Source organism: Octopus bimaculoides, chromosome 11 (assembly GCF_046866305.1).
Source record: "Octopus bimaculoides isolate indiv1 chromosome 11, ASM4686630v1, whole genome shotgun sequence".
Taxonomy (NCBI): Eukaryota; Metazoa; Mollusca; class Cephalopoda; order Octopoda; family Octopodidae; genus Octopus; species Octopus bimaculoides.
Genome location: NC_142938.1, coordinates 21,027,951 through 21,053,909, shown reverse-complemented (window position 1 = coordinate 21,053,909; position 25,959 = coordinate 21,027,951). Strand labels below are relative to the sequence as shown.

Here is a 25,959-nt window from a genome sequence, read left to right as displayed (position 1 = left end):
CTCTTGTCCCCGTTTTTTTAATGTTATAATTTGTGTATATTATTTCCAGGCATAGAGCTTTAAATGAGTAGAATCGAAAGATACAGGTTGAATACATACATACATACATACATACATACATACATACATGCATATATACATACACAGGTATTTATAGCACACACACACACACACACACACACACACACACACACACACACACACACAACACACAGAGGTGCAGGCATGGGTATAGACACAAGTGTGGTTACAGGCGCAGGCGTAGCAGTGGGGTAAGAAGCTTCCTTCTCAACCACATGTGTGGCACCTTGGGTATTTGTCTTTTACTCCAGCCTCGGGCCGACTGAAGCCTTGAATAGATTTCGGAGACGGAAAGTGAAAGGAGCCCGTCACACACATACACGCACACACATATACATACACACACACACATGTATGTATGTATGTCATTATTCAGTTTATTTCAAGATTTCTTGCCAATATAGAAACAATCGGTTTCTAACCTAGATCCAAAGCTTCTTCATTGGAATTTCCACATGAACAACAAGGTATGTATGTATGTATGTATGTATGTATGTATGTATGTATGTATGTATGTGTGCAGATTTGTATGTTTTATGTATGTATTCTCATGCATATAGCAGCATATCTAGACATTCGCATATATCTCATATATACGTAAATGAAAAATTTTTATAAATTTTTTACAGATTTTTACAGCTTCAGTGATGGATTGGAACTGTAGTCTTCGAATTAGCTTTCTTCTTTCTGGTTTTGAAAAGCTTGATTTCTCCAGTGTGTTACATATCCCACGGCTCCAATAATTACAGGTATAAACCTGAATTTGTAATCTGGATAGAGTTACTGCAGATTTCTGAATAGTTCAGCATAGGTGTTCTCTTTTTCCCTGATCTTCAGCGTTACGTTAACATCTGCTGGGCAACTAATTTCCACAACTGCGCATAGTTTCTCTTCTCCATCCCAAGTCATTATATCAGGTCTGTTGTGCTTACATTTTATTGAGGTCTTCAATGGTACATTCCACCAACATTCCTTTTCATTATGAGTGACTATGGCTTCTACCATATTGTGGGTTCCTATTACTTTGCTTTCAGTATTATATTTCCGACGGATTTCATTACGATAAATGATAGATAAAGTAAACACACACACATACATACACACACACGCACGCACACATATACATGTATAATATGTTCACACACACACACACACACACACACACACACGCACACACACACACACACACACACACATATATATATGTATGTATGTATGTATGTATGTATGTATGTATGTATGTACACACACAATACTTGCAAACGTGATTTTCGGCAACGTTGATTGACATCATCTCGGCCCGCCCATGCTTGGTTTAATGGAACAGCGAGTCTGTTCGTTAGCATTGTCTGTGGATTAAAATTCATTTTCAAGTGTATATACTAGAGCAACGTCAGACGATGGATGTATTTGTGGAGGGTGTGCCGTGTGCGAATGTGTAGGGGTCAAGGTGGGAGTAGTGAGCGAGAGTAGGAAAGTGAAACAAACAGGCAACGAGTCAAACCATATGATATTGATTGACGAAGTGAACGAAAGAAATATCAAGAAGACAATATGAAATCTACCAAAGTTGATGTGGATGAAATTCTACGTGGTCTGGGACAAACAAAATTTTTCCACACCAGTCAATGCATCTTGATTTGTGCTTCTCTAATTATAGCGTCGGCAAATAGTTATATATACATATTCTTTGGTAAGTACAACCTTTACATTCCTTTATACGTACTTAATGCGTGCGCATATACAGATATATATATATATATATATATATATATATATATATATATATATATATATATATATATATATATGTATGTATGTATGTATGTATATACATGCATGTATATATATATATATGTATGTATACATATATATATATTTAATACACGCACACACGCACATACACACATACATATATACATACATACATACGTGTGTATGTATATATATATGTATATATATATATATATATATATATATATATATATATGCATATATATATATATATATATATATATATATATATATATATATATATATATATATATATATATATATATATATACATATATATATATATATATATATATATATATATATATATATATATATATATATATATATATATATATACACACATGTACATACATATGTATCGCTAGCCACTACACATTCTGTTTTACTCTCCTTGTTTCTTTCTGTGGAAGAGCGTGGGCTCGAAACGTTAAATACTTTTTCACTTTCCGAGCGTTATATTAATACATCTGTTTGTTGTCTACACCACCTGTCTTCGACTTTTGCTTTTTTTTTTGTGAATTCTCCCCCATATATATGTATATATATATATATATATATATATATATATATATATATATATATATATATATATATATATATATATATATATATATATATATATATATATATATATATATATACATATATATATATATATACTAAGCAACTAAGCCCGGTTTCACCAGGTCGGTTTGGATGATGTGGCTGTAAAACCTGCTCTGTGTAAGCATTCGACTTGTTTGGCCAGGCTTACGTTAAAAAAAACAATTTTAGAATGACTTTCTTCTGTCAATAGGCTAAAAAATAACTGACCAAAAAAAAAAAAAAATACAAGATTCTACCAAATCAAAAAATAAACCCAACAAAACGAACAAAGCGAACAAAGATGAGTCATCCCACCCCCTTTTACATACACACACATTTTTTCACACAGTTGAAACGCCGTTTGATTTATTTTTTCAGCGTAGAATTTTCATCATCCCACTACCAAGTATGACATCACCCCTTCCTTCCTTATTCATCTGTCCCTTCCTTTCTCATTCATAAACACAAGAGTATTATTATTCATTTCACGTTGCTCTACTCCACTCAGCTGGAAAAAATGAGTGACGCTTCGATGGACTGGCGTCCCGTCCAGCTGGGGAACACATACGCCATTGAGACCGGGAAATCTGGCCCAAAAACCTGTCTAAGCTTTAAAAGGACGCATTTAGTGGAGGCACAATGACCCAGTGGTTAGGGCATAGTGCTCGTGGTCGGAGGATCGTGGTTTCGATTCCCAGACCGGGCGTTTTGTGTGTTTATTGCGCAAAAACACCTAAAGCTCCATGAGGCTCCGGCAGGGGGTTGGGTGGCGACCCTTGGTGTACTCTTTCGCCCCAACTTTCTTTCACTCTTTCTTCCTGTTTCTTGAGTAATGCTGCGATGGACTGGCGTCCCGTCCAGCTGGGGGGAACACATACGCCATAGAAACCGGGAAAGTGGGCCCATGAGCCTGCTAGGCTTTAAAAGGGCGCAAATATATATATATATATATATATATATATATATATATGAACATTATTTTTTGTTTTATTTCTTTCAGTCATTTGACTGTGGCCATACTGAAGCAGTACCTTGAAGAACTTGTGTTGAACATATCGACTCCTCCAGGACTTATTACATTTTAAAGCTTAGTACTTTATAATATCGGTGTATTTTGCTGAACCGTTAAGTTACGGGGATGTAAATTCACCAACACCGATTGTCAAGAGATCGGTAATGGGGGAACAAATGCACTCACACACACATATATACGATGGGCTTCTTTCAGTTTCTGTCTACCAAATCCACTCACAAGTCTTTGGTAGGACCGAGATAATTGTCGAAGAGACTTGCAGAAGATGCCACGCAGTGGGTCTAAACATGGAACCATGCGTTTGGGAAGCAAGTTTCTTACGACACAGCCATACCTGCGCCTATACACACACACACACACACACACACACACACACACACATATATATATATATATATATATATATATATGTATTATATTATATTATATTATATTATATAAATACGTATTCATATACATAATCTGTATATATATATATATATATATATATATATATATATATATATATATATATATATATATATATATATATATATATATAATAATAAAGTAAAGTTGTGGAATACCGTACGAGTGGAAATATATATGAAAGAAGGTTTGAAAATGCACTTATTTTTTAAAATATTTATTTACTTAACCGGTTTCACTTTTTTAGAAAAAGATTATCAAAAGTCTTTGAGAATAAGAAAAAATGTTAAAAAACAGTTTGAGTATTAAAATGCATATATACATTCTTTGATGATAAAATATATTTAAAGTATAAAGCTTTGTATGAACTTTGTAGTGTTACATACTGATTGTCACACATTCTCTGATATTAAGATGAAATTGTTAAAAACAGTGTATGAAAATACACATATGGAAAAATACATATACATATTCTTATACATATTCTTTGATAATCGAATAAAGTTGAGGAGGAACTGACCTGGCTTTTTTCTCTTGTGTATATTGAGGGAATGTTTTACTGTCTTAAGAGACAGTATGACTGGCTAGCTGGGGTGGGAGGGAAGAAGAGTTAAAAAGGACTTTTTTATTTTTGGTTGGTCTGTGACAGTCTGTCATGGTTCACTGGTTTTTGGGACTGGTTTTGTGCACATCTCTATGTGTGTGTGTATATATGTGTGTCTGTGTCCGTGTGTGTGTGTGTGTGTGTGTGCCGTTTTTATTGGTCCCAGAGTTTATTGTGGAATGTGTATATGAGTGTGTGTTTGAGTGTTTTTTGTGTCGGTAGGGATGTTAGGTGTGTGTACGTGAGAGTGTGCGTATATCTCTTTGTCTGAGTGTGTATGTGTTGTTTTGATCGTCCTTGTGGTGTGTGTGTGTGAGAGAGCAACTGTATGTATGTGTGAGGGTGTGTACGTATGTGTGCGTATGTGTGTGTATGTATGTGTGCATCTGTGTGTGTGCGCACGTGTGTGTATGTGTATATGTGTTTGTTCGTGTGTGTGCGTGAGTGCGTTTGTGAGTGCGTGTGTATGTGTGTTCGTGTGTTTTTGTGTCGGTGGGGATATTAGGTGTGTGTACGTGACAGCGTGCGTATATCTATTTTTCTGAGTATGTATGTGTTGTTTTAATCGTCCTTGTGGTGTGTGTGTGTGAGAGAGAGCAACCGTATGTATGTGTCAGGGTGTGTACATATGTGTGCGTCTGTGTGTGTATGTATGTATGCATCTGTGTGCATCTGTGTGAGTGCATGGGAGTGTTTTGTGTGAGTGTGGGAGTGTGTGTATACGTGAGTGTGTGTGTGTCTCTCTGTGTCTGAGTGAGTGTGTTGTTTTAAATACCCTTGTGGTGTGTGCGTGTGTAAGCAACCGTATGTGTGTGTGATGGTTCATATGTATGTGTATGTCTGTATGTGTACGTATGTCTATTTGTGTTGTGTGTTGGTGGGGGTGTTATGTGTGTGTACGTGAGTTTGTGTGTGTCTCTAAGTATGTTTGTGTTTGAGTTGTCATTGTGGTGCGTGTGTGTGTGAGGGAGCAACTGTATGTGTGTGCATGAGGGTGCATGTGTGTGTGAGCATGTATGTGTGTGTTGTATTTATTAGGTGTCCTTGTACGTTGGGTTTATCCAGGTGATGTGTATGTGTGTGCATGTGTGTTCCGTGTATGTTGGTACTGGGTATGCGTTTGTATGTGTGTGTATGTGTGTATGTGGGTATGGTTTGTGTAGTTTCCTGGTGTATATGTGTACATGTGTGTGTGCGCTGTAATTGTGAGTGATTAGTTTTGTTTGTATTGTTAGTACAGTATGTGTGTGTATACGTGTGGGTGTGTTTGTGTGAGTGCGTCTATGTGGCTTGTATTTGTCGGGGAGGTGTGTCATTGTGTGTACGTGCTTCTGTGCATGTGTGCTTGTGAGTGTTTGTTGGGATTGTATTGTGTGTGTTTTTCTTTTGAGTGTGTGTTTGACATTTTTACTGGGGAACAGGCGTATGGTGTTTGTATGTGTGTGTACATATGTATGCAAATATGCGTGTGCGAATATGATTTGTGGTTGCCGGAGTGGTGTATAGGTGTGTGCATGTACCTGTTTACATATGTGTGTATGGGTGTTGGTTGTGGTTGCTACAATTGTATTGTAAGTATATATATGCATGTGTTTTTTCTTGAAATGTATGAGGGTTTGTGCTCTAGTGTGGAGATATTGTAATTGTGTGTGTGTGTATATATGTGTGTAAGTGTGTTCGTGTCGGAGGTTTGCATTGTATTGGTGTGTGTGTGATTTTGCGTATCTTTGTGTCTTTGTTTTGGGCGTGCACCTGGGGAAGGGGCTTATGTTAGAGTATGTTGAGCTGTGGTCTGTATTTTTGAATAAGATTATTTTCCCTATTTATTCGTGTTTGGTCAGTTTTGTTGTCTGAGCATTAGTATAATGGGAAAACTAGGAATTTGGGGGACTTGTTTTGTGCACAGAGATCTAAGTGCCCACTGAGTGGTATCTGTCTTGTGGTGGGATCCCTCAATTGTTGGCGGTGGACTGTCATCTTTTCTCTGAGAGTGAGGCTCGTTTGCCCTATGTATTCTTTGTGGCACCCTTCACACCTTATGGCATAAAGTAAACTTTTTGATGCGCAGGTGAAGTTATTTTTTATGACAAAAGTGTGTCCCGACTGGAATCTGTATGTTGTTCCTTCTATGAGGTGGATGCAAGTCCTGCAGTTGGAACGACCACATTTTTTGACAGTAGGTGGTGGGCTTGTGTTGGGCAATTTTGCATTCGTGAGTAGGTTTTTTAGGGATTTGGGTTGTTTTTTGCTTTATATTATTTTATGGGTTGCGAGTACTCTTTTTAGACGTGGGTCTTGATTCAGTAGTGGGATGTTTTTGTATATTATTGTGTAAGCTTCTGCATTTCTAGGATTGTGTGTTGAGAGATATGGGAGACTATTTAACGTGCCGTGTGTGTGTTTCGGTTTTCGCAGGTCATGGGTAGCAATTGTATTGGCCCGTTCTATTCCATTGTCAACTAATGATGCTGGGTAATGTCTTACGAGGAGAATTGCCTTTAGTTCTTCGAGTCTTTTATTTCGAGTTCTATAATTAGAGACAATTGTGCAAATTCTTCTCGCAAGGTTGAAGGGAATGTTTGTCTTTGTATCTTTTGGGTGATTGGAGGTGAACAGAAGGTATTGCTTGGAATCAGTCGGTTTGTAATGAATATCAGTCTCAATGCTGGTACCTATTTTTATAATGAGAATGTCAAGAAAAGGAAGTTGGTCTTGACTGTATTCCATTGTAAATTGGATATGGTTGTTGACACTGTTAATTAGGGTTTTGAAGTTAAAGAGTTGGTCGAGTGTGTGGGACCAAAGGATGAGGCAATCACATAATGTGTATGTATATGTATGTATATATATATATATATATATATATATATATATATATATATATATATATATATATATATGTATGTATCTATCTATCTATCTATCTATCTATCTATCTATCTATCTATCTATCTATATAATTATAAGATCTGGTAATTAATCATATATTAATATATTAATTAATATCGATTAATTATCAGGGGGCCAGCACATTTAAAGAATCAAAGAGATTCAGAAATATTATCTGCAATCTCAGGGGATTAAGGTACATTTAAAAAAATAACGTCGACCACTGACGTGGACAATTAATGCGCTAGAAATAGATCACATCTTGTGTCTATTAAGACCTAAAAAGTTCTCAACATGAAATATAGCAGCATACCAAAAACGTGAGCGGGCAAGACATTTAAAATCACCTAAAAAAATCATTATTAAACAGGAACCAGTTTTCGGATTTAACAAATTCTTACCATTTGTCTATTCCTCATCAGCCTGATTTGTAATGTAACAGCAATTATCAGAATCGTATACATAGTTGCCCACCGCCATGGGTGCGCGTGCATATGGTTCTGCTAATTACAGGTTAATGGTAAAATTCAAAAGTCTTCGTTTTGGCGTGCTAATTCCAGGAATATATCCGCAGAAAATATTTACTGCGTCGAATATATTCAGTATGAGAACATGAGTAATGGGTAAATATTATTATAAGATCTGGTAATTAGTCATATATTAATATATTAATTAATATCGATTAATTATCAGGGGGCCAGCACATTTAAAGAATCAAAGAGATTCAGAAATATCTGCAATCTCAGGGGATTGAATCTCTTTGATTCTTTAAATGTGCTGGCCCCCTGATAATTAATCGATATTAATTAATATATTAATATATGACTAATTACCAGATCTTATAATAATATTTACCCATTACTCATGTTCTCATACTGAATATATTCGACGCAGTAAATATTTTCTGCGGATATATTCCTGGAATTAGCGCGCCAAAACGAAGACTTTTGAATTTTACCATTAAGCTGTAATTAGCAGAACCATATGCACGCGCACCCATGGCGGTGGGCAACTATGTATACGATTCTGATAATTGCTGTTACATTACAAATCAGGCTGATGAGGAATAGACAAATGGTAAGAATTTGTTAAATCCGAAACCTGGTTCCTGTTTAATAATGATTTTTTTAGGTGATTTTAAATGTCTTGCCCGCTCACGTTTTTGGTATGCTGCTATATTTCATGTTGAGAACTTTTTAGGTCTTAATAGACACAAGATGTGATCTATTTCTAGCGCATTAATTGTCCACGTTAGTGGTCGACGTTATTTTTTAAAATGTATCTATCTATATATATATATATATATATATATATATATATATATATATATATATATATATATATATATATGTGTGTGTGTATTCATATATATATATACATACATATATATATATAAGTGCATATATATGAATATGTATGTATATGTGTATGTATATATACATATATGCATTCATACATATATTTGGTGTGTATTTGTGGGTGCATGTACAAATGTTTATATGTAACGTTTAATTATATCTTCTGCTACTTCTAAAAATTCGATGTGAAAAGAATAACGGAACTTTATCTTTTGTTGAAATTATGGAATTTATCGGATAAAGAGTGTGTTATTATGATTATATATACTACATACAGCTCGGGTCCTCTATTTTGTTTTATAGCCATCACTCCTGAATACAAATGTAATAATCTGACAGAGTTTCAGCTCAATCAATACAACATATCCATCAATGAAGTGAGTCTAGTGTATAATAAATGCTCCATAGACATCATCAATACTGATGGAGAAGTTACTACCGAGAACCGAACACTGGGCTGTCTGAATGGTTATTACTATACCACACCAGTGGATAAGTCTATAGTGTCACAGGTAGGTTAAGTTCTGCTACTATATTAGGCTGTTTTATTATTTTAGAATTAATCTCTGTTTGTTACAGATTTGTCATCTCTATTGTCTGTACATAAGTCTTGGATATCGTAACTTTCTAAAATGTAACCTTAAGAAAAGTGATAAACACCATAATATTTAGTACTCTTCTAACGTATGCTGATGAATATATATTTATGAAGAAATATGACCTGTGTTATTTCAATTTCATAGATTGATTCTGCTTAGTGTGTTATATAATACCAGTTTTTGTTATCGAATTTTCCTCGCGTTTGGACTGTTTTACATTTGGACTGTTATACAATAAAAAATAATAAAGTATATAACACATTGTTGATAGAAGACAAACACTATGCGGCCTGCTGTAAACGGAGCTGCATTACTGATATTGTTATCAGCTTAAACCTTACAACCAGAATACATATCACATTGTCTGAAAATTTACCGTTTGCAAACAAACCTCACTGAGTTTTCTACGCTAAAATGGGACAGAAATATTATTTCGATATAGTAAAAGAAAAGTAAAGATGTTTAAAGTAGTCATCTAAATCTGAATAGATATAAGAATGTATATCTATATATAATGACAATATACTATCTTCTTTCCTAGCATACATTTATTTAAAGTCGATTTCGCATTTGACTGCCAGTTTACTTGGGAACCATACAAATATGTTTCGAGCGTTGCTCAACCGTTATGAAATTTTATATATTCCCGTTTATTTGTATTTACCTTTATACAGCTTGTGTCAGGGTAGTGGACATTATTCATACTAGAGACTAACTGGCGATATATGAGAACCTGTGGAGGGTATATCCATGTTAAAGAAATATAATGAATCCTTAATTATACAACTTCATAGATATTTAGCGATAGGAAATGTGTGGTTGAATGAAATGCAATTTAAGGTCTAACAGAATCATGTATTCTGTTAACTGAAGTCAGGATAGATATCAATAAACAAATTAAAAGACAAGTTGCAGTTGACCGTACCGAAGCATTTATTACCATCATTAAAATTAGATACACCAAACTGGTAGGACATTAATAATTGTCAATACATTGTATAGATTCAAATAATCATCAAATTGAAGATAAAACGTTAGAAAAACCTGAAGCATAACATCAAAAATTCTGGTTACAGCTCTGATTAAATTGTTAGTAAGAGACGCGAAGCATAGCGTCAAGGATTCTGGTTACAATTCTGTTCAAAATGTTGAAGCTGTAAAGTGGAATCAAACTGTTCTCACATCGAAGATCTAAAACTGCGCGTAGCAAGAACTCACTTCTCTAAGGAAATAACGAGGAAATTGCTCCCATTTTATAACTGAGGTACAGACGTTAGGCTAGTCATTCATGTTAAGGGGTGGACGGTCCAAGTAAAGCTGAATGAACCTGACCATCACGTAGTGAATTAAAATGGGTAACTAAAAGTAAAAAGCCACAATGTGGGTAGCTAAAGTTCAAGAGCGGTCATGCTTTTGCTACAGATATATATATATAACCAATATCTTATTACTGGTTTTGGTGTTAACGCAAAAATAGGATATTATAAACGGTTTCAGTGGGTGGCTTTCGAATTTGAATTTGGGTAGGGTTTGCCCTACTCTGGCATTAGACGATACAGCATGAACTTACTTGGTACAATTGCCTCTCCAAGAAATATTTTTTGACGTTACGCCTCTTTCAGAAATTTATTCACAATATCTACACATGAATAAAAAGGAAAGACAAGATGAACATGGCTGAAACGCTGAGTATAAAAGAAACAAGAAGGCGGCTAGCTGGTAGAAACGTTAGCACGCCGGGCGAAATGCTTAGCGGTATTTCGCCTGCCGTTACGTTCTGAGTTCAAATTCCGCCGAGGTCGACTTTGCCTTCCATCCTTTCGGGGTCGATAAATTAAGTACCAGTTACGCACTGGAGTCGATGTAATCGACTTAATCCCTTTTGTCTGTCCTTGTTTGTCCCCTCTGTGTTTAGCCCTTTGTGGGCAATAAAAAAATAAGAAACAAGAACAACAACGCAACAATGTAGAGACAAAACTTAGCCTCTCTCTACACTGTAATTAAGTAATTTGAAACAAGAACACACGCACACAAACACACAAACACACACCAAGGTAAGGCACATATATGAGGTTACTTGATTTGCAAGACATAACAACCATTTTCATCTAAAGTATAACCCACTAAGTTTAAGAAAAAACAATAACATATAGAATAATCAACTCCTAGATACAATACGACTCAAATAGAAAAAAAACCGGATTATCGTGGGTGAATAGCTGAAGAACAACAACATCAACGACATACAGACAAAATTTCAACTCAACACATTCATCAAGTAATTTTACCTTTGTTTATAAAATATGTTTATTTTTACAGTGGGACCTGATCTGCGATAATGTAGGGTTGGCTGAATCAACTCAGACGTTTTACGTTTTTGGTCAAATGGTCAGTGGTCTGTTAGCACCATGCTTGATTGAAAAATTCGGACGTAAGCCAATGAGAGTCTCTAGTAACATTTTGCTGATAGTCTTGAACTTAATCGCAGCATATTCTCCGTCTTATTGGCTGTTTACAACTATGAGATTTTTGATTGGAGGAGCGCGAGAGGTAATGCTTTTATATTTCGTCAGCGTCATTTTCTTCACACATGAAACAACGTTCATTTTTAACATTCAACATAAACTTTAACCTCAGTTTCATGAGGCAAGTATATATGGTCATCTATCTTTACCTATTATGTAAAAGTTGTGTATCCTTTGTATAATATCATTATACTTCTACATTATTTCTTTATATTACAAACTGTGTGAAAGGCAGAGGGTTGGCGGAAGTGTTAGCACGCCGGGAAAAATGCTTAACGGCATCTCGTCCATCTTCACGTTCTGAGTTCACATTCCGCCGAGACCAACTTTTCCTTTCGAGATTGATGACATGCGTACCAGTTGAGCAATGGGGGCCGATGTAATCGACTATCCCTATTTCCCACTAAATTTGAAGCCTATAATAGAAAGAATTATTATTATTGTTATTGTTATTATCATTATTATTATTATTATTATTTTATGTTTGACTTTTGCTTTGCATTTGTACAAGTTGGATCCAAGTCTCACCCAGAGAACTCAAGAGACAACAAGTTAGAAGTTCATGTAGGTGTTATGCATGGGTACCATATATTTGGATTTGTACAGTTTTGTTCTAGTGAATGTTTAAGAAACCATAAGAAAATTATGTGTTTGTTTTAAAATTTGAGATCACAGACAGTATTTTACGTAGGATATGGGCAGTTCCCATGAGCACTATCTTTTGAACTTCAGCCATTTTGGGGTTTCCTGGTATCTGAGCTAGGTAGTAATCAGCCGTTTCGCTGTCATTCCCAGGGCACCTATGACAATAGGTATTGTTTTCGTCTTCAGATTCCACATTTTGCTAATTTCTATTTCAAGATCTTTATATTTGCTCAGTTTTTGGTAGGTCTTGACAGATACGTTTATATCGATTGGGACAGTCATATCAATGACTATTATTATTATCATTATTATTATTATTATTATTATTATTATTATTATTATTATTATTATTTATTATTATTATTATTATCATTAGCAATAGTAGTAGTAGTAAGGGGGCGAGCTGGCAGAACCCTTAGCACATCAGTATTTCGTCTGTCTTCGTGTTCTGAGTTCAAATTCCGCCGTACTTGACTTTGTCTTTTATCATTTCGGGGTCGATAAAATAAGTCCCAGTTACACACTGTGGTTGATGTAATCGACTAAACCCCACCCAGAAAATTTCGGCCCCTGTGCCAAAATTTGAAATCTGTATCACGAACTGTGTGGCTAATTTATTAATAAACTGAATGGCAAGTCTAATGTAATTTAAAAGACAAGTGAGATATTACCTAGGACAGGGGTTTTCAAACTTTTTGACTTGCAGACCCCTTTATATTTCAGGCTTTACCTTAGGGACCCCCTTATAAACGCTTATGAAATTTATACATAAATATTTGCTTAAAATAACATATATTTTTACATTTATTTATTTAACAGTATTTAACAAATAGGTTTATTGTCAATTAAAAGATTTCAATTAAAAAACATATATAAAATCAAATTGCCCATAAAAAGTATTTGCTGTCCACGGACCCCCTGTGGTCCGTGGACCACAGTTTGAAAACCCCTGACCTCGGACATTTCTTACAGTAGTCTATAAAGCAGAAGTCAGCTTTGAAGAGCCAAACCTTTTCCAAGTTCTACAAACAGTAGTATAGGTAAAAGCGGTATTAGTTCAGAGAGTTAGCTTTATATATTTCATTCCTTCTCCGTTATAAAATGCTATTATGAAAATGTTGTGGTACCTCGCTTACAGCAACAAATGAAACATACTCTGTGGTACGAGATAGACAGATAACATAGTAAATGATTGCCTTGTCGATACATACAGTGCAGTTTCCCTGAGACATACGTACTCCTGCCTACCACTTGAAGTGTAAAGCTCTACCAACAAGAACTGTCAAAATACAATATATTGATAATTAAATAGTGAAGGCGTGTGGCTTAGTGGTTAGGGCATTCGACTCGCGATTGTAAGGTCGTAAGTTCAATTCCCGGCGACGCGTTGTATCCTTCAGCAAGACACTTTATTTCACGTTGCTCCAGTCCACTCAGCTGGCAAAAATGAGTAGTACCTGTATTTCAAAGGGCCGGCCTTGTCACACTCTGTGTCACGCTGAATCTCCCTGAGAACTACGTTAGGGGTACACGTGTTTGTGGATTGCTCAGTCACTTGCATGTTAATTTCACGAGCAGGCTGTTCCGTTGATTGTATCAGCTGGGACCCTCGTCGTCGTCGAGTGCTCCTTGATAATTAAACAAACACCGTAAATTCTATGAAATAATATTTCACGTTTATCATTTCAGTCCTCTTGAGACTTCCAGTTTTAGATATATCCGCAATATTTTCTCTCTTCACCATTGACGTGCATTTGTTTTTACTTTCTTCTTTATTTTCAGGCATTTCTTCTAAGTTCTTTCACTTTGGCTTGTGAATTATACCCGAAAGAAAGACGAATTATTATGTCTTGTACATTTATGATTATCTGGGCTGCTCATAATTCCTCCTTAGGTTTAATAGCCTACATGTTAAAAGATTTCAGTTGGAACACGTTACTTCTATTTACTGCTGTCGTCTCCGTATATTTTCCTGTGGATTATTTGTAAGTAGTACTTTATACAACCATTACACACACACACACGCACACACACACACACACACACACACACACACACACACATGATGTCTGTAGAACAGACCAGAGATACAAATAGATAACTAATCCCATTTAAATGCCAGCCAGTACCATCTACTACCATTCATAGCAGTCCGACAAACTTGCTCTCGCGGCAAATACCATGTCTCTATCAGCCGCTACTAAATTCAAAGTACGACGAACAGAAAAGATGGCCTTGAAGTCGACAATTTTAAACTAACGGAGACAACACTCATATATCACCCGAGGAAACACAACTAGATCTTATTATGCAAATAAATAGTTGCATAATCAAATACCTGTATACTTGGAGGATTACGTTGCGTCGAAACAATTGTAGCGAATGATAAATAAATGTCCGACCGTACTCCTTCTTGACTCCAATTTCTTCAATTTTATATTCACACACGATGAATGTTTAAGCTTAAACTTGGAAGTATATAATAATACTGCCGATGGTACTGGGTAATTCTGAAGGTGAACGAGCTTTATACTGTACTCTATCATGTTCCTAACTAATGTAATATTCGGTTTGGTTCCATGGGACTTAAAGCTTCGCAAGCCCCTAACAGAAAGACGTCCCTTTCAGGTTTTAGATTACAGAATCTAAAAATTTAAATAAATAAATAAACACACACACGCACGCACACATGCACACAAGCACGTTCACGTGCACACACTCACACACACACATATAGAGATAATATTAAAGTTAAGGATTACTTAACTTTAGGATTAAGGATTAAGTAGCAACAGCATTACCTTTAATTCTAAAATTATATACTGCCTTTTAAGACCAACACATGTTTCAGTTGCACCGATTAGTAATCGTTGCAATTGCAACCCTACTACAAAACATTCGAATATTTGCTACTTGATATCCCTCAATGTGGCTGTTTAATAATTTTCTTTTATAAACTCTGCGTTGGATGTAGAGTTGTCCGTTAAGTCAGACGCCAACAATCTCTGTTTCAAGTTTTTATTGGATAATCATTTTTAGTCCATTATTTCAAAGCCTTGCATAGATTAAATGATAATTACTCATTTACATTTGGCAAGTGTAAATTTCCTCATGTGCAAGCATATCAATGCTTACTCTTGTCTAGAATTTATTACATTACCCTTGGATATGAAAATCCTGTAAAATTCTATATAGTTACATCTGAGGGTAAGAAGATTCTATACATCAGTGGGACATCATTAATTTTCAAGAGGAAATCATTTTTGAGTTCATTTAAGGAGAAAAATAAAACTTCCAAACGAGTCTTAGCAAATTAATCTGGACTTTCAAGGACAGTAAAAAGGACTATACGATTACATGAGAATTAATTTGTACTGCAAAACAATACAGACCTGGAACCAATAGATGTGACTTTTGTTTGGAATTTGTTTACAGGATTTTCACAGCCAAGTGTAATGTAATAAGTTATGTAATAAGTTCTAGACAGAAGCAAGTATTGAAATGGTTACACATGAGGAAATTTACATTTGCCAAATATAAATGAGTAATCACTATTTAATCTATGAAAGGTTTTGAAATGATGGACTGAAAATGATTATCCAAGAACTTGCTAGAGAATTCCGAGTCTGACTTAACGGACAACTTTACATTATACAACGCAAGGTTTATAAAGGAAAATCATTAAACGGCCATACCGAGGGATATCAAGTTAAGACCCTGAAGAGATTGCACCGTTTTATAGTTGGGTAGCAATTGCAACGAATGCTAATCAGTGTAATTGAAACGTGTTGGTCTTAAAAGGCAGTATATAATTATAGAATTAAGGGTAATGCTATTGCTACTTCGGAGTAATCCTTACTTTTAATATTGTCAGAATCTACACTCCAGGAAACCTATATGGTTAAAGAATTCAGAATTATCCAACGGAATGTTCATCGAATTTCTTATTCTTATGAGAACTTTATTGAACTTATATGTTAGCTGATCAATAATCTATTTTGAATACCTGAGAGCAAACTGGTAATCATTTTGGAATAATCCCTTACATTTTACTAATGTGTGTGTGTGTGTGTGTGTGTGTGTGTACTCAACGTGCCTCACTACACTGCACATGGTCTCCAATGAGGAAAATTATGGAAAAAATACATAAAACTTTGAAGCTGAAATCACCAAAGTCGGTTCCAGGTTTGGTAAAAATGATGTTTTTCCTAAACTACAAAACAAAAACCTTTCCTAAACTACAAAAGAAAGAAAAAAACTTTCCTAAACTACAAAAATATCTTTTCCTAAACTACAAAAAAAAAGAAGAAAAAACCTTTTAGCTGCAAAACTCAAGTATATTTTAAAACCTTGTGATACCTTTTTTGTCTCTTGTACCTATATGTGTATGTAAAATGTATCTGCCACACTCATCCTAAGCATACACGTATACCAATATAATTTCAGTTGACCTATGGTACAAAAACATTCCTTCTGTGAATATATATATATATATATATATATATATATATATATATATATATATATATGGATAGATAGATAGATAGATAGATAGATAGATAGATAGATAGATATACATACGTGCATTTACATATATATATATATATAAGAAAGAAAATGCTGACTGTTTATATATATATTTATATATTTATATATCCTCATAGATACAGCTAATCTATTACATTTACACTCATTAGTTCGTATGTATTTCGTTATGCTTGCAGTTTCTTAGAGGAGTCTGTCCGGTGGCTCTTTGCCAATTCGAAAGTAAAAGCAGCCGAAAAACTCATCAGGAGAGCAGCGAAGCAAAACAAAGTTGACTTTGATGACTTATGGAATATAACTTTAAAGGATACCTCAACTCAGGAAGCTGCTAGTCTGATGAGCGAGAGCAGTCTTGGGCGCCGAAACAGTGAGACAAAAGTTCAGCAAAACGTTAACCCACTTGTCGAATATTCACAACCACCAGCTGAAAAAAATCCCTCAGATTTGCTAAAGTTATTTTCAATTTTTAGGTCACCCTATCTGAGGAAAATTATCATCGTTGTGACCATAGAATGGTAAGTTTCCCTGTGTTACTTGTCTTACTCTGGTACTGTTTTACTTGTTTCAGTTCTTTGGAATTCTCACTATATATATATATATATATATATATATATATATATATATATATATATATATATATATATATAGTGATAATTTACAAAAAAAAAAGCAAATGACGAAGACGGGTGTGTAAACAACAAACAGATGCATTGGTTTAACGCTCGGAGAGTGAGAAAGTCTTTTACGTTTCGAGCCTACGCTCTTCGACAAAAAGGAACATAGAAATAAACAAGGAGAGAAAATAGAAAAAAGGCTTAGTGGCTAAAACCCGATGCGAATCTTTCAGCTTCCATCGACTAAATCTATTCACAAGGCTTTGTTTGGTTCAGAAACATAGTAGAAGACACAGACCCAAGGTGCCCGAAGTGGGACTGAACCCGGAACTACGTATGGCTGTGAAGCACACTTCTTACCACACAGCCACACCTACAGTTACCGTTCACCTACTAGCAGAATAATCGGTGATGTTACTTTTGTTGAAGTAACTTATATTCTGTTCCAGTATTTGATTATAACCAATATTGTGTATTTTGGAAGAACACAAGACATGATACTATGAGAGTTAATTTTTGTCTAGTGATTATTGGTCATGTGAGGAGAAAATAATGTAATAAGAAGCCATGTAAATATTTGTCCTCTTACATGCATTTTATCATATATTGTCAGTTTAAATTATTTTATCCATCTCTATAATATAACGATCCAATCTCAATTGAGTCAGTTCATCAATCATGAATTACCATCATAATATTTTAGCTGATTGCAAAAACATGTGATTGGAGAAATCTTCTGTGTGTGTGCGTGCTCGTGTTCCTGTTTCTGTGTATTAAAAATAAGAATATTTATTTAACTCATGTTTTTGTGTGAGAAACGGACAAGTAATTAGCATTCGTGATCCGGGATATGTATCAGAAATGGGTTTGGTTATGCTGTTACCCCCACTGCTCTTGTGAGTTTTAGCGAGTAAGTTCAAATATATTTTTGTTTGTTACAGGGTTGTGAATACAGCATCCTTGAACGGTGTTTTACTAATGGCAGAAGTTCTCATTGGCAGTATCTACATCAGCTATAGTGTGATGGCTTTGCTGGAAATCGTTACTGCTGCATCTTATATGGCGATAGCGGAAAGGTAAAAAGACGATCTTATCAACATTATGGATGTATGAAAGAGATAGCGTAACAGAAAAAATAACGTATATTTTGAGTCTTACAGTAATTTACTACGGTCTTCACGTAATTCTCACCAGAGTAATCTTTGCTTTGCATCACCCTGGAGTAGATGGAATGAGTGATATAGAATTCGCAGTTGTATTTCTATAATACAAAATGAACTTTTAGTTGGTGTAACAAATCTAAATTGAATGAGTTTGTGTAGATCCAAATTCGATGTGGGTGCACTTCTGCATTGAAGCCAATTTATTCACTTTAATAATGATAATAATAATAATAATAATAATAATAATAATAATAATAATAATAATAATAATATCAAAATTAAAAGAGTGCCATTTGCTATCTCGTGAACAATATTTCGACATCTTGCGTGTCTTCCACTGGTTCAAAAAATAAATTTGTCAATCTACTTCATTTTCGTTTATATAGAAAGGATTGAAATATTGTTCACGAGATAGCAAATGGCACTCTTCTTTTAATTTTGACTCTATATCTTCAGGAGGAGTTACCTCAATCCTTTCTATATAAACGAAAATGAAGTAGATTGACAAATTTATTTTTTGAACCAGTGGAAGACACGCAAGATGTCGAAATATTGTTCACGAGATAGCAAATGGCACTCTTCTTTTAATTTTGACTCTATATCTTCAGGATGAGTTACCTCAATCCTTTCTATATATATAATAATAATAATAATAATAATAATAATAATAATAATAATAATAATAATAATAATAATAATAATAATAATAATAATAATAATAATAAAAGAATTATACCAAAGCCAGACATACACATATTTAGGAATCATTGAACTAGATACGATACAACACACAAATGAAAGAGAAAATAAAGAAAGAATACTATAGACGAGTTAGATCAATACTGAAAACAGAGCTTAATGCTAAAAACAAGATAATAGGTATTAACACTTTAGCCGTCCCAGTTATAAGTTACAGCTACAATATCCTTAACTGGACACTAAATGAACTAACCAAAATAGACAGGGAAACAAGAAAAATAACGACAGGATCTAGGATGCACCACCCAAACCCTGACATAAAAAGGCTATATATACAACGTACAGAAAGTGGCAGGGGTCTTATACAGCTGGAAAACTATTATAAAATAACCACCATAGGACTGCAAAAATACTTTCTTCAGAAGCAAGGAAAACTAATACAAATAGTCACAAAACACAGACAAATACAAACAAGTCATATTACCTAACAAAGAAGAAGAAGAAGAAGAAGAAGAAGAAGAAGAAAAAGAAGAAGAAGAAGAAGAAGAAGAAGAAGAAGAAGCTATAAAACAAATGAAATCCAAACTAAAACTAGAACAGCAACGGACCATGATAAAACGATGGCAAGAAAAACCCCTTCATAGCAAATACTGGGCTAAACTAAATGCAAAAGAAATAGACAAAGGAAAATACCAGCAATTGTTGAGAAGCTAAGGACTCAAAGCAGAGGCTGAAGGATTTTTAATTGCAGCACAAGACCAAAGCCACCCCACCAGAAATTACCAAAAACCTATAATGAAAAGAAACATAACAAGTAATTGCAGAATATGTGGAGATGGACAAGAAACAATAAATCATATTATCTCTGGCTGCCCAGTCCTGGCTAAGAAGGAATATATTCACAAACACGACAGAGCTGGGACCTATATACACTGGAAGCTATGCCAACACTATGGAATAACAACAGAAAAAAGATGGTATAAACACACGCCAGAAAAGGTCACAGAAAACGAGAGAGCAACCATATTATGGGATATGCCAATACACACAGATAGAGAAATTAAGGCCAATATGCCAGATATAGTTGTCACAGATGATGAAGAAAAAAATGCTTTCTAATTGATGTATCAATACCAGCAGATGACAACGTTTCTCTAAAAAAAATGGAGAAACTTTCAAAATACAAAGACCTGGAGATAAAGGTAACTCGAATCTGGAGCCTAAAAACAGAAGCAATTCCAATTATAGTTGGCGTATTAGGTATGATAAAAAATCATTCAGACAAATACATAACAAAAAATCCAGGACTCAGATCATAGAGATAGCATGCCCAGCAGATAACACGGTATGCAAGAAGGAAGAAAGAAAAGTCGATGGATATGACAGGTTAGCTTGGGAGGTAAAGCAGTTGTGGTCGATGAAAAAGGTGGTAGTAGTACCAATAACTGTGAGAGTCCTGGGAACAGTGAGTAAACATCTTGAGAAGTACATGGGATAAATAGGGGCTGCAATAACAATGGAACACTTGCAGAAAATTGCACTGCTTGGAACCGCTCGATTACTCCGGAAGGTGCTCGAAAAATAAGAGATGTTACCTTAGTTTACTGGTGGTGACCAGCTGACACCGTTAGAAGCTGTGCAATGGCAATAAGAATAATCTTATTATAATGGGTGTTATGTGCGTCTATCCGTCTTTTTTTCTGTTCTCTCTTCACAGTCAAACAACTGGACCAATGCTCACGATGTTTTTCGGGAGTATGAAAGAGTTAATCAGGTAGGTTTTTAGTGAAAACAATGTGAAAAAGTATGATTATTAAATGGATATTGAGTTTTGTATTAATAAATTACTTTTGATCTTTTTTGTTAAAGTTCCGGCGACGAGGATTAACTCTGGGTTTCCCCACTGTATAGTTCGTGAATTTAAAGGGTTTAGATTTGTGATACTATCCCTTTATTTCCCCTCGTAGATTGGGCAGATATGCTATCTTACAATAATGGGCGGTATGTCCGTCTGCCCGTCTCTTTGTCTGTTACCTCTTCACAGCCAGACGGCTGAACGAATGGTTACGATATACTTTGCGATTACAAAGACGGCCGTCAGGAAGATTTTTAGCATTAAAAAATCAGAAACTACGATTATTTCGTGGATATTGATTTTTGAATTGATAAACCACATTTGCATTTTTATTAAAAATTCACCGACTACGAGTAACTCTGGATTTTCATTGCATTGTTCATGGCCCCATCGTAGATACGAAGAAGGGTTGCGAGGACGGTTGAAAACGAAAATAAAATGGAAAAAGTGTGTGTGTCAGTATATCATGTGTGTGATAATTTAGTGGTTATAGAAGTGTGCCAGTCTCGAGCAGGATTCGAAACGATTAATCGAAGCGGCTGTTGCTTTCATCTCAAATTTGTTAATCAAAATAACTCATGGTACCAAGACATCCAGACATTATTCGCATAGAACAGTGAGAGGTGAGTCTTAATTTGATTTTATGCAACCCTAAATATTCCGCTCGCGCATTGACAGCAAACAAGGCATAGGGCCAGACTTTAGATCGTGTAGGTATATTTTTATCCTCTCCGATGTTTACACACAGCCAGTTTTGAGTAGAGCAACGGACTCCAGTAATTTGAAAATTAGTGTCGACCAAACAGAAAATATTGTCTACAAAGAAGTTGGGTGATCATACTGATATTACCGTAAGGAGTATGATTCATGATTTAAATAATTTGTGAACTTTGAATGTATAGGAGTATGAGCAAGCGTAAAATAGTGTAAACAAGTAAAATATAAGTATATCTAAATAACATTTTTTTTTCTTAATACTTCTTTATGTAATGGTTGAAGGAAACACTGGCTTTCGCTAGGAGTGGTCCACATAACCATTCATGACACACAACCTATTTCAGTTCGGGAGTGAATCGTCATCACATGTCACTTAGTCGCAAACACATATCATGTAGTCGCAATAGAATGCTGTATCACCAATGGTGATGTGCTTTCTCTAAGACATCACCCAGTAAATCTATCAAGTCCATTTACACATCTGTCAATATATACTGCTGTTATGATTTCCCTCCCTCATTTTATGCCTCTATCGTAGATGGGTAAATTTACTAATAATAATAATAATTATTATTTACATTTGACGGATATTTGTCCTCATCTTGTTTGTTGATTCCGAGTTCGATTCACGGCAGCGACCTGATTAATAATAATAATAATAATAATAATAATAATATAATAATAATAATAGTAACATCGTTAGGAATGAGAACCCAGGTTCGAAATTTCCCCAAGACACCTGACGAAGGCTGGAGGGTATATCAGCCGAAACGTTGTGTTAACAACAAACAAGATGAGGACAAATATCCATCAAATGTAAATAATGTAAATAATGTAAATAATTCCTCATCTCTTAAATATAGAACTGTAATACTAATAATAATAATAATAATAATAATAATAATAATAATAATAATAATAATAACAATGTCTGAAGTCCTTGCTGTGACTTGATAGATAGTACAAATCCTCAGTACACACAATACTTTAAATATACAGTATCACAATACTGGATACTGTGCGACGTCTTCAATAATAATAATAATAATAATAATAATAATGATGATGATGATGATGATGATGATGATGATGATGATGATGATGATGATGATGATGATTTTATGATTCAGTGCGGCCATGAGATAGAAAATAGGAAACCAGACATAGTGTTAATTGAGAAAGAAACCAAACTATGCTGGGTCATAGATACAGTATGCCCAGCTGACAACAATGTATGCGATAAGGAAGAAAGAAAAGACGATAGATATGACAGGTTAGCTTGGGAGCTAAAGCAGTTGTGGTCGATGAAAAAGGTGGTAGTGGTATCAATAATTGTCGGAACCCTGGGAACAGTGAGTAAAAATCTCCAGAAGTACATGGAACAAAAAGGGGCTGCAATAAGGGTGGAGCACTTACAGAAACAGCACTTCTTGAAACCGCTCGAATCAGTGCTTTAGCCATACCGGTCGTGACTTACAGTTTCAATATCATTAACTGGTTAATTACTTAAATATGTAATCTTGCCAGAAAAATACGAAAACTGTTGCGAATCCATAGAATGCACCACCCTAAGGCAGATATAGAACGACTTTATCTGCCAAGAAAAGAGGGAGGTCGTGGACTTTTACTATTGGCATTAACAATGAAGATTGCCACAATTGGCCTAGAGACCTACCTGAAAAACTCTGAGGACTGGATGTTAAAACTTATCTCAAATCATGAAAACAAGAAAGCATCATACTCAATAAACAAAACAGACAAAGGAATATCTAAGTGAATTCCAAATACAACAAATTCCGGAATTAGACATACGAGAAACAAGCGCAGAAAATGCTAAGCGCATGAAAACCCGTGCTAAAACTGCTGCCTTAGATATTCTGACTGATACATGGCAAGAAAAACATCCCAATGGCAAATACCCAAAGAGAGCGAATAATGCCGACGCTGGCTAAAATCTGAAACAAAAGGCTTTATCATAGCAGCCCAAGATCAATGCCTACCTACAAGGAACTACCAGGCCAACATATTAAATAACGGTAGCTTCCAACATGTCGTGTTTGTCAATAACAAAATGAAACGATTGATCATGTTGTCTCCAAGTGCAGTCTTCTTGCACCTACAGAGTATCTCAACAGGCATGATAGAGCTACACAATATATTCACTGGGTAATTTGCAAAAACCTGGACTTGCCCCATGATAAAAACTGGTGGGAACACAAACCACCTCCTCTGGAACTTCATCATTCAAACTGACAGAAAGATAGATGCAAATAGGTCAGACATCATATCGAAAGACTTCAGACAAAAATCATGCCTCCTCATTGATATGACTGAGCCAATCGATATAAACGTACCTGTCAAGACCTACCAAAACCTGAGCAAATATAAAAATCTTGAAATAGAATTTAGCAAAATGTGGAACCTGAAGACTAAAATAATACCTGTTGTAATAGGTGCCCTGGGAATGATAGCAAAAGGGGCTGATTGCTACCTAGCTCAGATACCAGGAAACCCCAAAATAGCAGAAATTCAAAAGATAGTGCTCATAGGAACTGCCCATATCCTATGCAATATACTTTCTATGTAATCTCAAGTTTTAAAACAAACACATAATTTTCTTATGGTTCCTTAAACATTCTCTAGAACAACACTATGTACAAAACCGACTATATGGCACCCTAGGCATAACACCAACATGAACTTCTAACATGTTGTCTCTTGAGGTCTCTGGGTGAGAGTTGGAGCCAACTTGTACAAATGTAAAGCAAAAGTCAAACATAAAATAATAATGATTAGTTTTGGGAGATGAGGTAAGTGGATTATATTGACCCAGTACTCAACTGAAACTTATTTTATCGACCTCGAAAGGATGGAAAGTAAAGTCTTGTCGGAATTTTAACTCAGCACGTAAAGATGGAAGACACGCTGTTAGACATTTTGTTCTGCGTGCTAACGGTTCGGCCAGCTTACCTCCTTTACTTCTTTTGAAGCAAATTACTCTTGTAGTTTATTACGCAAGGAGAAGTTTCTTGTTCAATAACCATTTTATTTGTCACTAAAAGAGCACATCGATAAGAACATTCGTTTGTGTTTCTGTCGAAGAATCATGATTCTTTTTGCAATAATTTTTATTAAATAGTTTATTTTGTCTCCATTAACCATATAAAATAGATAATACTACAAAGATTAATATATATATTTCAGTGAACATGAAACAAGAAGCTGACGCACCATCTGTTTAAGACACTGTATTTCTGAACAGAGCTTAACGATGAAGAAGCTTATACGGCTGAATGTCTTCGTAGAAACAGGCGTAGGAGAATGCAGAGCCTAAAACTGAAAAGAACAAAAAGCGCAAGACACTCTAACGCTTCTGTCAACGCTCTAGAAAAGTAGCAAAATAAAAGTGAGTCAAACAACTAAAGGTAATGTATAAAGAAGAGGAAAAAGAAGACAAAAAGCAAAAAAATTAGAGGAACCAGAATAGAGAAAGCGAGAAGATTAATCAGTTTAATATAATGGGCAATAATTTGATTGAAAAATTACAAAATTAGTTGGTTTCTAAGAGTTAGTGTATGGCAAGAATTTCAAACTCGTTTTTGTGATTTTGAAATATGGATTATTCTGCATAGACAAAAGTTTTTGTTATTCTTAAAGCCAGTTTTTGCGTCTAATATAGTTATGATGCATACTTGAAGAAGATAATTGACCCATATAATGGAGAGGATGTATATGATACAATAGACGGATTAACTACCACAGGGCTGAATCCATTTTGTGAAGATTTTCTTTAATAAAGTTGACAACAAATACCTAACTAATTTCTTTACTGTTACATCCGT

The 25,959-nt window shown here is 35.0% G+C and overlaps 1 protein-coding gene across 1 annotated transcript in view; it reads left to right on the top strand.

Annotated features, from left to right (window-relative positions):
* The first annotated feature begins 1,446 nt into the window (after positions 1 to 1,446).
* The window catches only part of LOC128249066 (organic cation transporter-like protein), a 31,497-nt gene continuing 6,984 nt past the window's right edge, over positions 1,447 to 25,959 (top strand). The window contains exons 1-6 of the mRNA XM_089359618.1: positions 1,447 to 1,774; positions 9,059 to 9,267; positions 11,674 to 11,904; positions 14,307 to 14,509; positions 17,249 to 17,584; positions 18,625 to 18,759. Coding sequence (XP_089215744.1) covers positions 1,636 to 1,774; positions 9,059 to 9,267; positions 11,674 to 11,904; positions 14,307 to 14,509; positions 17,249 to 17,584; positions 18,625 to 18,759 — 1,253 coding nt within the window. The 5' untranslated portion in view covers positions 1,447 to 1,635. The remainder of the gene's footprint in view (positions 1,775 to 9,058; positions 9,268 to 11,673; positions 11,905 to 14,306; positions 14,510 to 17,248; positions 17,585 to 18,624; positions 18,760 to 25,959) is intronic.